The 15,504-nt window shown below is 34.2% G+C and overlaps 1 protein-coding gene across 1 annotated transcript in view; it reads right to left on the reverse strand.

Annotated features, from left to right (window-relative positions):
- The window catches only part of LOC110213751 (solute carrier organic anion transporter family member 1B1-like), a 76,180-nt gene that overhangs the window by 25,923 nt on the left and 34,753 nt on the right, over positions 1-15,504 (reverse strand). Inside the window, exons 8-12 of the mRNA XM_020994199.2 lie at positions 14,124-14,369; positions 12,142-12,306; positions 7,188-7,383; positions 3,759-3,924; positions 231-415 (exon numbers count right to left, since the gene is read on the reverse strand). Of these exons, the coding sequence (XP_020849858.1) occupies positions 231-415; positions 3,759-3,924; positions 7,188-7,383; positions 12,142-12,306; positions 14,124-14,369 (958 nt within the window). The remainder of the gene's footprint in view (positions 1-230; positions 416-3,758; positions 3,925-7,187; positions 7,384-12,141; positions 12,307-14,123; positions 14,370-15,504) is intronic.

Consider the following 15,504-nt stretch of genomic DNA (forward strand, 5'->3'; position numbering starts at 1 on the left):
AAACCACAACACCTGGGAAACAACAATTCCCCCGCTCCCCAAAGTATCTGTATGGGGGATAAAACCCTAGGATATAACTCTTGGGAAATACTGAATTCTATCAATCTAGCATTTCTTTATTTTAATGAAAATAAATAAGGTCAGTATATCTTTTAATCTGCTTGATTCTTAATAAAAGAGAGAATTATTTGTGGAATCATATAAACAGTGATGATTTTTACATTACTTACTTAAACACCAGCATCATTTTAGGGGAACCTCCTATTCCCACAAAAAAAGAGCTTAAAGTTTGCACTGCCATATAATAAATAAACTTTCTTGAACAATCATCTTTCTTTGAGCATTGGCCCAAATAAGCTGAGGTTTTTCTGGATTGGAAATTATTAGCTTCAATACAGCTACAGTTATGAAAGACCTAAAAATAAATTCAAAAATTATTATAAAATTCATTTATAAAGCACAACACAGGACTTAAAACATTTCCTCATATTTAAAAATGAACTATCCATCAACTAAAGTAAATATTGGAGAATTCTAAAATCTCCTTTGGTAGATATAGTCTTTCATTTGATCATAGCTTTAAGTTTAGAGATTATCTTTAAAAATGCCCAGCAAATCCTTATTTTGTAGATAAGGATACTGAAACTCATAGAGGGAATTGAATTGATCAGAATCATAGAAATAATAAGTAGCAAGCCTGAAGTTTGAACTCAGGTGCCCTGACTCCCAATTCAGTGCTCCTTCTGCTACTGCTGTGATGATTTGAAAGGTAAATAGGTTTCCCAGAACCCTTCATTTATTCTCCATGGTCTGAGGTACTAATGAAAAATATTTGGAAGAAACTATTACTTTTTACTCGTTATCTTAAAAACAAACAAGTTAGTGTGTAATGTCTAAAATGCAAATGAAGCATCATTAGCCGATCCTAACTTTCTATACTCCTTTTACTTAGAGTTAACACCTCATCTCTAGCTAACTTCACTGTAACTCACTCACTAATTTCTGCCTATCCATTCTCACTTTCTTCTTATTAAGTGGGACTATCAGTTCACTACTTTGTATATATACCTTATTCAAGTAGCTGTTATCGTGTATCAAGATTTGGTGAGCATTTTTATATGTGATTACAATTATATCTGCACAAAGGAAAAAGAGATTTGTTATATTTGTGTGTGTATCATGCACACAAGGGCCTTTTGTAACCCAACCTTCCCAGCTGATAGGACCTCTATTCTTTCTTTTTTTTTCCTTTTTCTTTTTCAGGCGATTAGGGTTAAATGACTTGCCCAGGCTGACACAGCTAGTAAGTGTTAAGTATTTAGTCTGAGGTTGGATTTGAACTCAGGTCCTCCTGACTTCAGGGCTGGTGCTCTATCCACTGTGCCACCTAGCTGCCCCAAGGATAATTCTTAATTTTTTTTTTTTGTGAGGCAATTGGGGTTAAGTGACTTGCCCAGGCTGACACAGCTAGTAAGTGTTAAGTATTTGGTCTGAGGTTGGATTTGAACTCAGGTCCTCCTGACTTCAGGGCTGGTGCTCTATCCACTGTGCCACCTAGCTGCCCCAAGGATAATTCTTAATTTTTTTTTTGTGAGGCAATTGGGGTTAAGTGACTTGCCCAGATTCACATAGCTGGTGAGTGTTATGTGTCTGAGGCTGAATTTGAACTCAGGTTCTTCTCTTCTTTCTTAAAATGGTCTTGTCTTTATATTGAATATATTTTGCCTATAGTTACAGAGATGAAAAAATAAAGTAAACAAAAAAGCGTTTGTTGATTATTTATCATGTGCCAGACAATGTGGTAGGACTGCAGATAAAATTAAATAAAATAAAGGAAATACCATCTCTGTCCTCAAGGGTCTTATGTGCTAAGAGTGGAGTACAACTTATAAAAGAGTGGGGGGAAAAGGAGATGTATTTTGTTTTGGAAGGTTACAGGGAATTTGAATGGAACCATATGTAAATAGGAAATCAATTGATAGACTCATTCCTGGAGCTATGACAAAGTTGCTTTGTTTATTGTTTGAGAAGTAGAAGGTGTAAGGCAGGGCATATGCTTGACAGCTAGGCATCTGATGTCCTGGGAGTGAAGTAAAGCACCATGGAGGCCAGGCTTAGATGTAATAGGAAGCAGAGGCAACCATTAATGGGGACCAATGGCATTTGGGCAAGAGTTTGGTGAGGGAGGATTAAAGGATTAGTTAGGCCCTTTAGGACACAGTTTTTGATTTGGAGCAAGGCATGCATATTGTCTTCCCTCACAGGATGTAGTCTCCTTGGGGACAGGAATTGTTTTGCTTTTATATTTGTATTCCCAGGACCAAGGTACAGTGCCTCATAGTAAATGTTTAATAAATATTTGTTGATTTAATGTTGATTGTGAGACACTGGGCACAGCAAGGCAATGGAACTAGACTACCTATCAGGGGCTAAAACTAGGAGGTAAGTGAGTCAGCAAAGACATAATAGCTGCTAAGATTTAAACAAGTTTGGAAGTTTTAAAATTGGAAAGAATTTTAGAGATCATGTAGTCTAAGCCCCTTAATTTTATAGATGATAAATCTGACAGCATATAGGGTAAAGATATTAGTTCAAAATCATTCAATTAGTCAGTAGAAGAACAGGAATTAGATACCAGGTCTCTTGTTTCCCAAGCTAATATTTTCTGTTCTACCACACTGGCTCTGTTGTAAATAAGAAGTGGAGTCTAAGGAAATAATCTAAAGAAGACTGCCAAGCAGACAAGATGCAAGGTCTGAGAGGTTAGGGAGCCAATGAGAAAAACAGTGCTCAGGTATCACTAAGTCTAGCTGTGATCCCAAGGCAGAGATTGCTATTTTCTGCACTGTTTTATACTTTTGGATTGGCGTGGACACTCTTGGGCCTACATATGTTGCCTGAAACCAGAAGGGATACTGACTAGAACATATAGAGAACTATTGTCATCACTGGGAGATTCTCACTATGTTCCCTCAGTGGTTCAGATTTAGGTCAGGAGTGGGTTGTTGTACAGTCTTTTCAGTCATGTCTGACTCTTTGTGATCCCATTCAGGGTTTTCTTAGCAAAGATACTGGAGTAGTTTGCCATTTCTTTCTCCAGCAGGAGTAAGTAGCTATATTCAAATAGTAGGTGCTGATTATTATCACCAGTATGTGATTTATGTTCTTTAACTCAATGCTAAATGCAAGTTTCAAGACTATCTTTCATTCATACTGTGCCTACAGAATAGATTTGTGAAAATACCCATAGATAATAGATTAAAACAGTCAAAACTGATTGACAGTCAAGATTTAACTAAATACATTCCTCTCCCCATCCCTAATTAATTCCTCAGTGTAGAAACTTTATAGCAGAAATAGTTTTCTATTCTAGGATTGCTGCTTATCTAGAACATTAATTCCATTTTTGCTGGCTTCTTATTTTCCAGAAATTCTCTTACTTACATATTACCTTTGAATGTCATAATATTACACAGACATACAAACACGCATATTTATAAATTTAAGAGATATGTGACAGCACGACCTCAGAGTTTGGTGTTTAGGTATAGGAAGGCCTGCTTGTGTCCATGTATTTTGCTCCGGTTAGGAACAAATGTATTTGATAATGTCTCTGCATTCAGCAATAAGTCAAGTGGTATCACTCTTATGACTGAACATATTACTGAACTATTTAGTTGTTAACCGAACTGAATGCAATTGCCCAATTAAATTTGTAGTGATTATGGTGCAGAAGACACAACAATCACCTTACATACCAAGTCCTTTCCACGGCCTACTGAAGATTTACATCCAGCCAAACAGGGGGACATGTAAGTGAATCCATCATCCCCACAGACAGGATCCCATACATTAGGATCACAATTACAGTCTGAGTTGCAGAAAGAAAATGGGATGTTTTGTGGATGTGTCTCTACGTCACTCCTGCAGTAAAAATATTGACATTTATCAGAGATAACGGAAAGAAAGTTGTCTTCTAAGCTGATGAAGAAACAAAGCTGATAAAGATATCACAAAGGCAACATTTTAAAATGCCTATTTTACTTCTGTATTTACAAAAAATTGAGAACTATCACAGTGGAAATGTAATTAAGGAGAGAAACCATGTGACTCATAGATTATTGAAGAGAAACTGCTTCCCTAGAAGAGAGTGCTGGAGGCATGGGCTTAGCTTTGGGTTCCATTCTATTCTGGACATATCATTGTGGGCAACTCATTCCTTTTCTCTAGACCTTGATTTTATCTAACCAGCTCAAAATTTCTAAGAACATTATTCATATAGATGAAATACATATATATATATATATAATGTATATGTATATACATATGATATATTTTTATCATATACTATTTTACATCACCTTTCATGATATAAACAAACACATTTTAACACCATTATATATTATCATCATCATAATGGCTAGCATTTATATAGTGCTTTAAGGTTTGCAAAGTGTTTCACAAATATCTCCACAAAACTATGTAGCTGGAGAAGTAGATACCGTTATTATTCCCATTATACAGATGAGAAAATGGAGGCAGTCAGAGGTTAAGTGGATTGCTTATCTTATGTCTCATCCTGAATTTGGACTCATCTTCCTGATTCTAGGTATAGCACCTTGTACTACCTTGCTTCATTCCATCAGTCTTGAAAAATCCAGGGAGACTGAATGAGTTCAAATTTTCCTCAACAGTATGCTTTGGATCTATGTGAATTAATTCTCTTGATGCAAACCTGTCACAATACCATGCCTAATTAATGCATTCTAAAAAATGGTGATATTCCTCTTCCTTCTGAGTTGTAGGAAAAAAAAAAGGTATGCATTGATAAGATGCCACTTGACTGTTTCTGTGCTCAAACTAGAGGACCACCACCAGGGAACATTTATTGAACTTTTAAAAAACAGTAGTTTTCAGTGCAGACATGAGGCCATGCAGAACATTTATACCAATGATATCTAGCCAGTGATCTATGCTGAGAAGTGAAAGAGTTGCCTGAAATGATAGCAAAATAAATAAATACTGAGTTTGTAAGGTTAAGAGTTAAGATGGTGGGCATTGTAATGAAGTTATGGCTTCATTTTTGTGCTGGTTCTTATTCAGATTCTAAGGAAAACAAACCTGAGAAGTCTGTGCCTTCCATGGAAGTGCTGTTCTGCTTTCATGGTGCTGTTAAAATCATTACCCAGACTTCAGTTCTTTACCTTTAATCAGGAAATTTCCCCCACTGTCTGAACAGCCAAAAGGAACAATCCATGGCAGAGAGTTCTTCTAGGGGGTCATAAAACCAATAATACAAGTACTAGGCAGGTCAATTCTGATTCTGTATTTGTTTTATGTGGGAAGTCCTAGGCATCAAAAGAAGGCATGGAGGTGTGCTTGTAAATTGCACACTCCCTGATTGAGGGAGGGACAAGGATGCTAAGATAATGGAATAGACTAAAAAAAAAAGGAGGTTGAGGTGTGTAACCTAAGAATGGTTTTCAAATACTTTTAAGGTAGACAGATATAGTGACCCCAAAGTTTTAGAGAAGCTTTAAGTATTAATAATTTTAAATTGTGAAATACATGTACCATGATATGGGATTTGTACTCAGAAAGACCAGGGTTTAAAACCTTTTTCAAACACTTACTAGCCATGAGACCATCAGTAAATCATTTAAACTCTCAACTTCAGTGATGTCATCTGTGGTTTACATAATAAAAGCATCTAAATCACAGGGTTACTGTGTGAATCAAATTAAATTGTATATATATATATATATATATTATATATATATAATATTTATTATATTAGTATACATCAACATTTATATTTTTATTTACATACATATACATATGTACATATCTCTGGGTGTGTGTGTGTGTGTATGTGTGTGTTTGTGGTTGTTGTTGAGTGGTTTCCATTCTGTCCAACTCTTCATGACCCATTTGGGGTTTTCTTGGCAAAAATACTGGTGTGGTTTGCCATTTTCTTTTCTGGTTCATTTTACAGATGAGAAACTGAGGCAAATAGGGTTAAGTGACTTATCCAGGGTCATACAGCTAGTAAGTGTCTGAGGATGGATTTAAACTCACAAATATGAGTCTTCCTGATTCCAGATTTAGTGCCCCATCTACTGTGCCACCTATGTAGTGATTTGCAAACCTTAAAATGCTATATAAACTTTAGATATGTACTATTATTATCTCTTCTAGTGAAAATGAATTAGGAAATGCTATTAGCTGGCAAAATAAGAAAATTTGGCTTAATAGTATGAAGATCTTTATTACAGAAATTGTTAAGCTTCAGAATGAATTAATAGTATGTTCATGGGATCTTCTTTTGAAGATTTAAAAAAAACTCAGTGATTCATATGAGTACTTTGGATTCTTGACAATGAATTTATACCATGAGTGCTTTTTCTAAGCCCCATCCATTTCTATAATTGAATTTTTAAATCCCTCAGATTTTAAATGTTTTAGGTAAGTATAAAATCTGTCCCATGATTCTGGTCTATTTTTTGATGGAAATCAGTTGATTAATTATGTTTGGGGCCATATAGTACAAAATAGACTTTTGTTTTTGTGGTATATGTTTAATTTAAAAACCACCATAATAGACACCAGTTACATAGTATTTACTGTGTTTCAGGCCTGGTACTAAGCACTTTGCAAATATCATCTCATGTGATCCTCACAGCAACCCTGGGAGGTAGGCGCTATTAGTATCATCATGATTTTACAATTGAGGAAACTGATGAAAATGGAGATTAAGCAACTTGCCCAAGTTCACTTGGCTAGTAAGTATCTTGGATAGGATTTGAACTTAGATCTTCCTGACCCCAGGCCCAGCTCTCTATCCACTGCACCACTTAACTGTCTGTTTATTACACTATCATATAATTGATAAACTATGCTTTATAATATAATTGTATTTACATAATATATGTCATTATATAATATATAAGCTATATTACGTCATACAATAATATGTTATGTGAGATTTACAATATATGACATAACATGTGTTAAATCATATATTATGATATATGACAATAAAGTATGTGGTTACATTTATACAATTATACATGCTAAATAATTATATAATTGAATAATAGTTCTTATGCAATTAAAATTGATAAATAATATCATTAGATTACTATATATTCATATTATTATATAAATGATCAACAATATCTACATACCCATCGTAAGTTACTGTTAAGCCAGCTACTGGTGTGCTTTCACAGTTGAATGATGGAAGCGTGACTTGAAGAGCAATAGAACAAAGATGAGAAATGAAGAATAGTTTGGCAATTCCAAGGGTTTTTAATTTTAATTTTCTAGAAATAAATCCTCCTAAGAAAACTGAAATACTAATTGTAGGCATTGCTATTATTCCTAGAAAGAAGAGAAGAAGAAAAAATAATTGAGAATATGTAACCACAGTTCTTTGGCATATGTTGGGCAATACAGGCATTTTTTTTGATTAAAGTCTTCAACTCACTAATGCATTTTCACATTCTCTGAAAGGCTAAGCTTTAATCTGATTAATCATTCCACATAGGAAAGCAAGTCATCTATTCAAATGTGATGACAACAGGCATAGGTCATACCTCCCTAACTGGCAGGAGGGGATTCTTTCTTCCTTCAAATAAAGGCCACAGCCCCTTTTCATTTCTTGCTAACCTAATGCTCTCTACCTAAAGGCCTTGGCCCACTCTGATATAGCTGTAAAGAACTACCAAAAAAAAAAAGCCTACGGGACCTAATAGATTCATAGGAGAATTTTTTCAAACTTTTAAACAACAGTTAACATTCATATTTTACAAATTATTCTCAAAAATTAAGAAAAACCCTACCAGAATTCTTTTATGAAACAAACATGGTCTTAAAACCTAAGCAAGGGAAAGATAAACATAGAAAGAAAATGTCATTAAAGATCATTGACTCAAAAATTTTGAACAAAATTCTTCCAAATAGGTTCCAACAATTTATCCAAGAAATCATTCATTATGATCAAGTGAGCTTTATATCATGAATGCAAGGATGGCTTAATGTTAGAAAAACAATCAATATAATTAATCATTTAAAAAACATTCAAAACCATATGATCATTTCAATAGATGCAGGAAAAACCTTTGACAAAGTACAACACTGGTTTTTAGCCTTGATTAATACCCATAAATGGGGGAATGCTATGGATGATGAAGGAGCACAGGAGATTGAGGAGTAGTCAGGAAGGTTGAAGAAGAAGGGAGAGAGAGAAAGAGAAAGAGAGAGAGAGAGAGAGAGAGAGAGAGAGAGAGAGAGAGAGAGAGAGAGAGAGAGAGAGACAGAGAGAGAAAGACAAAGATAGAGACAGAGACAGACAGAGACACACACACATACAGAGACAGAGACAATGACACACATAGAGGAGTAGAGAGAGACAGAGATACACATGCACACACACACACACACACACACACACACACACACGCACACAGATAGTGAGGCACAGGGAGAGAACAGTGTAACCAAGATGAGAAAATATCCAGGAGTTGAGTTGAGGGTAATCAACAATGCCGTCTATTACTGGGAGTCATCTGAGGACTGAGAAAAGGCCATCAGATTTGGCCATGGAGAGATCCCTAATAAATTTGGAGAACGAATTTTTATCTGGGTAATGTGATCAAAAATCAGATTACAGGGGTTTGAGAAGCAAGTGAAAGAAGAGGACATGGAATCAATAAGTGTAGACAGTTGTTTTTCCTTTAGAGTTTGTCCACAAAAGGGAGGACTTGGTGGGAATCTCAGGTATGTCTTTAGAGTCTAGGGAAGAAACTAATAGATAGGGGGATATTGAGAAGTGAACAAGGATGATTATGAAAGCAATTTGCTAGAGACAATTGGAGATGGGATAATTTTTCAGTTCATTAAACCAACAACCATTTATTAAGCATTTGCTATGTGAATATCATTATGGTAGGGTTGTAAAATACAACATTTGGATACAACTGAGTCCATGCTGTCATGAAACTTAGAGTCTACAATGGGAAAGTCTAATACAGATAGCTATAATGCACAATATTATGTAAATGAATAAGAGAAGTATGAAACAAAGTGTTAAGTGAGGTCCAAGCTGGGAAATCATTATTGACTAATGAGATAAAGCTTCCTGCAGGAAGTGGCATTTGAGTTGAACTTTAAAGGATCTGTAGGAATTCTACCAAATATTTAAGGAATAACTAATTCTAATACCATAAAACCTATTTGGAAAAATAGGCAAAGGAGTCCTACCAAATTCCTTTTACAACACAAATATACTGCTAGCACTTAAAACAGGAAGAACAAAAACAGAAAGAGAAAACTATAGACAAATTTTCCTAACAAATACTAATAAAAAATTTTAAAATGCTAGCAAGACTATTACAGCAATGTATCACAAAGTTCATGCACTATAAGCAAGTGTGATTTACATCCAATATTAGGCAAGCTCTCAGAATAATTGGCCATAATAATAACAAAAATGACAAAATAATATAATTATCTCAATAGATGCAGAAAAAGCTTTTGACAAAATATAATACTAATTCCTATTAGAAAGGCTAGGAATACATGAAGCTTTCCTTAAAATGATTAGTAGCTACCTAAAACTATCAGTAAGCATTATTTGTAATGGGGATAAACCAGAAGCTTTCCCAATTAGAGCAGGGGTGAAGCAAGGATTCTCATTCTCATTACTATTATTAAATACTGGACTAGAAATGTTAGCTATAACAATAAGAAAAGAAAAAGAAATTGAATGAATTAGAATAGGCAAAGAGGAAACAAAACTACCTTTGCAGATGATGTGATAGACAATCCTAGAGAATCAATTAAAAACCTATTTGAAATCAGTAATCAGTTTCAGGATATAAAATGAACCCACATAGATCATTCATATTTCTGTATATTACCAACAAAATCCAGCAGCAAGAGAGAGAGAAATTCCATTTATATTAACTTCAGACAACATAAAATGCTTGAGAATCTACTTGCTAAGACAAACCTTGGATTTATGGGAAAACAATTACAAAATTCTTTTAGTACAAATGAGGTCAGATCTAAACAATTGGAGAAATATTAATTGCTCATAGATAGGCCAAGCCAATATAATAAAAATGATAATTCTAACTAAATTAATTTACTTATTATGTGCCATACCAATCAAATTACCAAAAAAATAGTTTCTAGAGCTAGAAAAATTAACAACAAAATTTACCTGGAAGAACAAAAGGTCAACAATATCAAGGGAATCAATGAAAAAAATGTGAAGGTATATGGCTTAGTATTAGCAGATCTCAAACTGCAATACTAAGCAATAATCACCAAAACAACCTGGTACTGGCTAAGAAATACAGGGGTGTATCAGTGGAAAAGAATATGTATATACGTAGTAGTAAATGACCATAGTAATCTGGTGTTTGACAAACCCAAAGATCCAAGATTTTGGGAAAAGAAATCATTATTTGACAAAAATTTCTGGGAAACATTGCTTTCCAATTTGGCAGAAGCTAAGTGTAGATCAACATCTCATACCATATACTAAGATAAGGTCAAAATGGGTACATGATTTTGACATAAATGGTGATATCGTAAGCAAATTAAGGGAACATGGAATAGTTTACATGTCAGATCTATAACTAAGAGAAGAATTTATGACCAAACAAGAGCTAGAGAGCATTGCAAGATATAAAATGGATAATTTTGATCACATCCCATTTAATTAAACAGGATTTTCACAAACAAACCAATGAAGCCAAGATTAGAAGGAAAGCAGCAAAATGGGAAAATTTTTTATAGTGGATTTCTTTGAAAAGACCTCATCTCTCAAATATATAGAAAATTGTGTCAAATATAAGAATACAAGTCATTCCCCAACTGATAAATAGTCAAAAGATACTAATAGGCAGTTTTCAGAAGTAGAAATTAAAGCTATCTATAGTCATATGAATACTCTAAATCACTATTGATTAAGAAATGCAAATTCAAACAACTCTGAGATACTACTTCACATCTGTCATATTGGCTAATACGATAAAAAAGGAAAATGACAAATGTTGAAGCAGATGTGGAAAAATTGAGATTGTAATGCACAATTGGTGGAGTTGTGAACTGATCCAACAATTCTGGAGAGCAATTTGGAACTACATCCAAAGGACTCTCAAACTGTGCATACCCTTTGATGCAACAGTATCACTCACATATTAAAAGAAAAAGGACCTATATGTTCAAAAATATTTGTAGTAGCTCTTTTTGTGGTGGCAAAGAATTGGAAATTGAGGGGATTGCTATCAATTTTGGAATGGCTGAAGATGTTGTGGTGTATGATTTTGATGGAATACTATTATGTTATGAGAAATGACAAGCAGGATGGTTTCAGAAAAACCTGGAAATATTTACATGAACTGATGCAAAGTGAAGTGAGCAGAACCAGGAGAACATTGTACACAGTAACAGCAACATTGTACTATGATCAACTGTGAAGTTGTTGGCTTTCTCAGCAATACAATGATCCTAGATAATTCTAAAAGATTTATAACGAAAAATGCTATCCTCTAGAGAAAGAACTGATGGAGTCTGAATGCAAATTTAAGCATACTTTTAAAAGTTTCTTTTTTATTCTTCTTTTTGTTTGCATTTTTTTTTGGCAACAAGGCTAATATGGAAATATTTTGCATGGCTGCACATGTATAATCTACATCAAATTGCTTTGCCTTTTCAAAGAGGGGGGAGAAGAAAGAGAGAGAATTTTGAACTCAAAATTGTAAAAAAGCAAATGTTAAATTTTTTTGCTTACAAAGATAAAAATTAAATATCAAAAAAGAACATTAAAACAAGAGATCAGAATGAATTTAACATTTAGAGAGGGATAAGAGGATATTACAGGTTCAGGGAAAAACTAGGGCAAAGGTATAGATGCAGAGCTGTGCGAGAATTTTTAGTCAGGGACAGAACAATACATTTTGGTTAGAACATGAACTTTTGAGAAGGTAGTAATATGAAATAAGGTTAAAAGATAGGATGGTGCCAGCTTTAGGGGGACCATGAATATGGAGCAAATAATTTTAAATTTTACTTAGTCTGCAATGGTTCACTCTAAGTGATATGGTAAAATTAAATAATAAGACTTACCCAGTAAAAGGTTCAATTTAGACATTGACTGGCCAAAGTGCTGTTCTAAATATTTTGACAGAAAAGTAAGGTAGCCAATAAAGCCACTAAAGGTAAACAATGATGATATCAAGTAGATTAAGTACATCCAATTACTAAGGATACGTTTCAAGGAGTGGAAAAAACCTAGAAGAAAAAGTAAGAGACTTTGTTGGAAAAGATAATTCAGCACATTCAGGAAATAGCTCCCTTTTTCCCATATGGGAGGCTTAGTAGTAGACTTGGGTATAAAACAATCATAGAATCACAGAATGCTAAAGTTAGAAAATACACCAATGCTATCTCATTTTTACTGATGACAAAATTGAGGCTCAGAGAGCTGATAGTTTGCCCAGGGTCACAGTATTAGCTAATGGCCTCATTGTTTTAAAATACAGCTTTTCTGATTTGCTCCAGAGAGAACAATTTCATTGCTCTTTCTGCTATAGGATAGTGTATCCTTGGATATTTCTGTCATTCTTCAGGGGTATTTATCAGAATGGTGCCAATGTATTGGTAATTATATCAGTTTACTTCAACAATATTTCAATGCATCTATAATCATATCAAATGATACTCTTGTCATTGATACTATTGTGTGGATTGGAGGGGCTTTCTTATTCTGTGAGCTTCTGGCCATGTTCTTCTATAGCAACTCCAAAACAAATCCAGCCAATCTATCGCTGGTTTGTCTTTGGTCCATTTTATGTTTTATGGCTCTTAGTGCAGCATTTTAGCTTTTTTTCTGGTGCCCACCATACAACCAATTCTCCTTATTTTGGAGCTATATATTTCCATGGTAATATACCTTTTTCACTTGTTATGATTGGAAATATATTATGGACCAATTATACCTATTATAGAATGATTTATTGCCATATGTTCACCCACTCTTATGCTAATGAACAGCCAGATGTCTAGTTCCTTTTGCAGACAAGGTGTAGCAGCACAAAATCCTTGGCAAAGAATACAGTTGTCTAGTGTATGTGTGTGTGTGTGTGTGTGTGTGTGTGTGTGTGTGTGTGTGTGTGTGTGGGGGAAGATGAGGGAAAGAAGCAGGAGGAGTGGGGAGATCCATTGGACCATTATAATCGGAAAATGGTATAAGCAGTATGGGAACTATTTTTTTTTTAAAAGCTATTGATGTTTGGAGGAATTAGCAGGGAAAAGAATGATGATGCAACTAAATGAACTTTGTCTAACTGTGTCTAATTCTATCTCAGACTATGGTCAGAAAAATTAGAGGTTAGAGTTAAACCAAATTGTACCTAGGAATAGTTATCATTTTCCTTAGATTGGGAGTCAGAGGACCTGAGTTTGAATCCAAATGCTATATGTCAGCTTGAGCAAGTTATTCTATTCCTTAGATCCCTAGTTTTCTAAATTATAGAATTATGGGGCAGGACTAGATGATCTTTCCACCCTAAATCCTATGATCCAGTGAATAGATAATATTCTTTACATATATTAAACAAAATATGTCTCTCTTGGCTTTAACAAATTTACATAAAATATTTATTTCTGCACATACTAGAGGACACAGGGTAAATCTCTTATTAGCATATAAGGAAAATTGTTGACTGTGAGATAAAATTTCTTTGAAAAAAAATTTTTTCCAGTTCATTCTAGCATAAGAAGATGTGAGTTTTGGTCCTGGCTTTACCACAAATTCTGTATGCTTTTGGAGAAACCATTTAATTTAGGTCTCAGTTTTCTCATCTGTTAATAAAAAAAGGTTGTAGTAGATGATCTTTAACTCATTTTCAGCTCTAAGACTGCATTTTCTCTCTTTCTCTCTGTGGATTGCACATTTAATGTGAGAGATTAAAAAAACTATTCTACCATTCAGTGAAAATTTGAATTTTCCTTCTTTCCTCTCTCCTATCACCCACATATGGACACTAATTTGCTTCCATTAATTTGCATAGACAAATAAAAGTTAGTTCTAAATGTGAAATATTCACCTGTCAAATTTTGAGACTCCTTTGTTTGCACCAAATTTTTAATATTTGTCTTCTGGCTTCCATTTTCGTTGGTACTAGATATAATCAAAGATGCAGAAATTTTCCTTTTGTTTGTTGGTTTCTCCAGACTCTTAGGAATGAAAAAGAATGGTATCGCGGAAGCAATACTAAGGATTCCCACTGTGAGAAAGCCAAGCCACCAAGCACCAACCCAACGGGAATCAGTTTGCCTTATTGTTATAGTACCTATAGCAAAATGATTTTTAAAAAATTCACAATGTAAACATGTCATTTTAAGAACTGTTACCATTTAATATATTCAAATTTAATATTTAAATATTATTTAATTTAAATAACCCATTTAACTTTATTTAATGAGAAAACTCATTCAAGTAAGAACAATTCATGTGAATAATAATGCAAAATACAATTAAATCAATGAAAAAATATTAATTCTAGTAAAACTTCAATATATCAAAAGTATATGGGAAAAGGAAGAATAATTCTATTCATTAAATTCAGTTCAATAAGATATAGTGCCACAAACATGTATTGAGTATCTGGTATGTTTGAAGGATTGTGCTACAGTAACAAATTAACAAAGATGAAATTAGGCCCAAACCCTGTCTTCAACTATTTGAGGTTCAGGATTATATGAGGCTAAACAGTTAATTCCAAGTGGTTTTGGAGTTGTATAAATCCCAAATAATGGCATAGGATTATACATTCTTCAAAATGGAATATACCTGTAAAATATAATCTAATTAGCTCGTTTAATTAAATGATAATACATTGACATACTTCTTCAGAAATGTAGTGTGGCATAGCGAATTTGAAGACTAGAAGACAAGAAAGTTATTCTTAAGACTTGATTAACCCAGGGGGCTAAGGCTCAAGCCACATTGTCATTAATGCAATTTCCAGGTGCCTTCTGCCTAAATGGATGTGGCTTCCTGACTACTTCAGGGCATAAAATGCCTACCTATATAGAGTCAATGCCCTTTAGACTTTGCAAACGTCCCAAGGCTCAGTGGGTCACTATATCCAGCCCTGCCAATCAGATACATTTCTTCAAGTAGGTTAAGGGGACCCATGTTTATCCAGGCTATGTGTTATAGTATTTTCATTGAATATCTTTCTATTTTCTGGCTAAGTAAACTACTTTTGTTAAGTGTCCAGTGACTAACTAGTTCATCCTTATGAACCCTAATGAAGAGATGACTAGAATGAATCTGGCTCAGCTTACTACATTGCTTTTTTCTTTCAGGTATTTAGCTAGGTGGTGAAGTGGTTAGAGTGTCATTGGATAGAATACTCATCTTCCTGATTCAAATCTAACATCTGACACTTACTATTTATGTGACTCTGGGCAAGTCACTTA

This window comes from Phascolarctos cinereus, unplaced genomic scaffold, assembly GCF_003287225.1.
Source record: "Phascolarctos cinereus isolate Bilbo 61053 unplaced genomic scaffold, phaCin_HiC Scaffold_1;HRSCAF=81, whole genome shotgun sequence".
Taxonomy (NCBI): Eukaryota; Metazoa; Chordata; class Mammalia; order Diprotodontia; family Phascolarctidae; genus Phascolarctos; species Phascolarctos cinereus.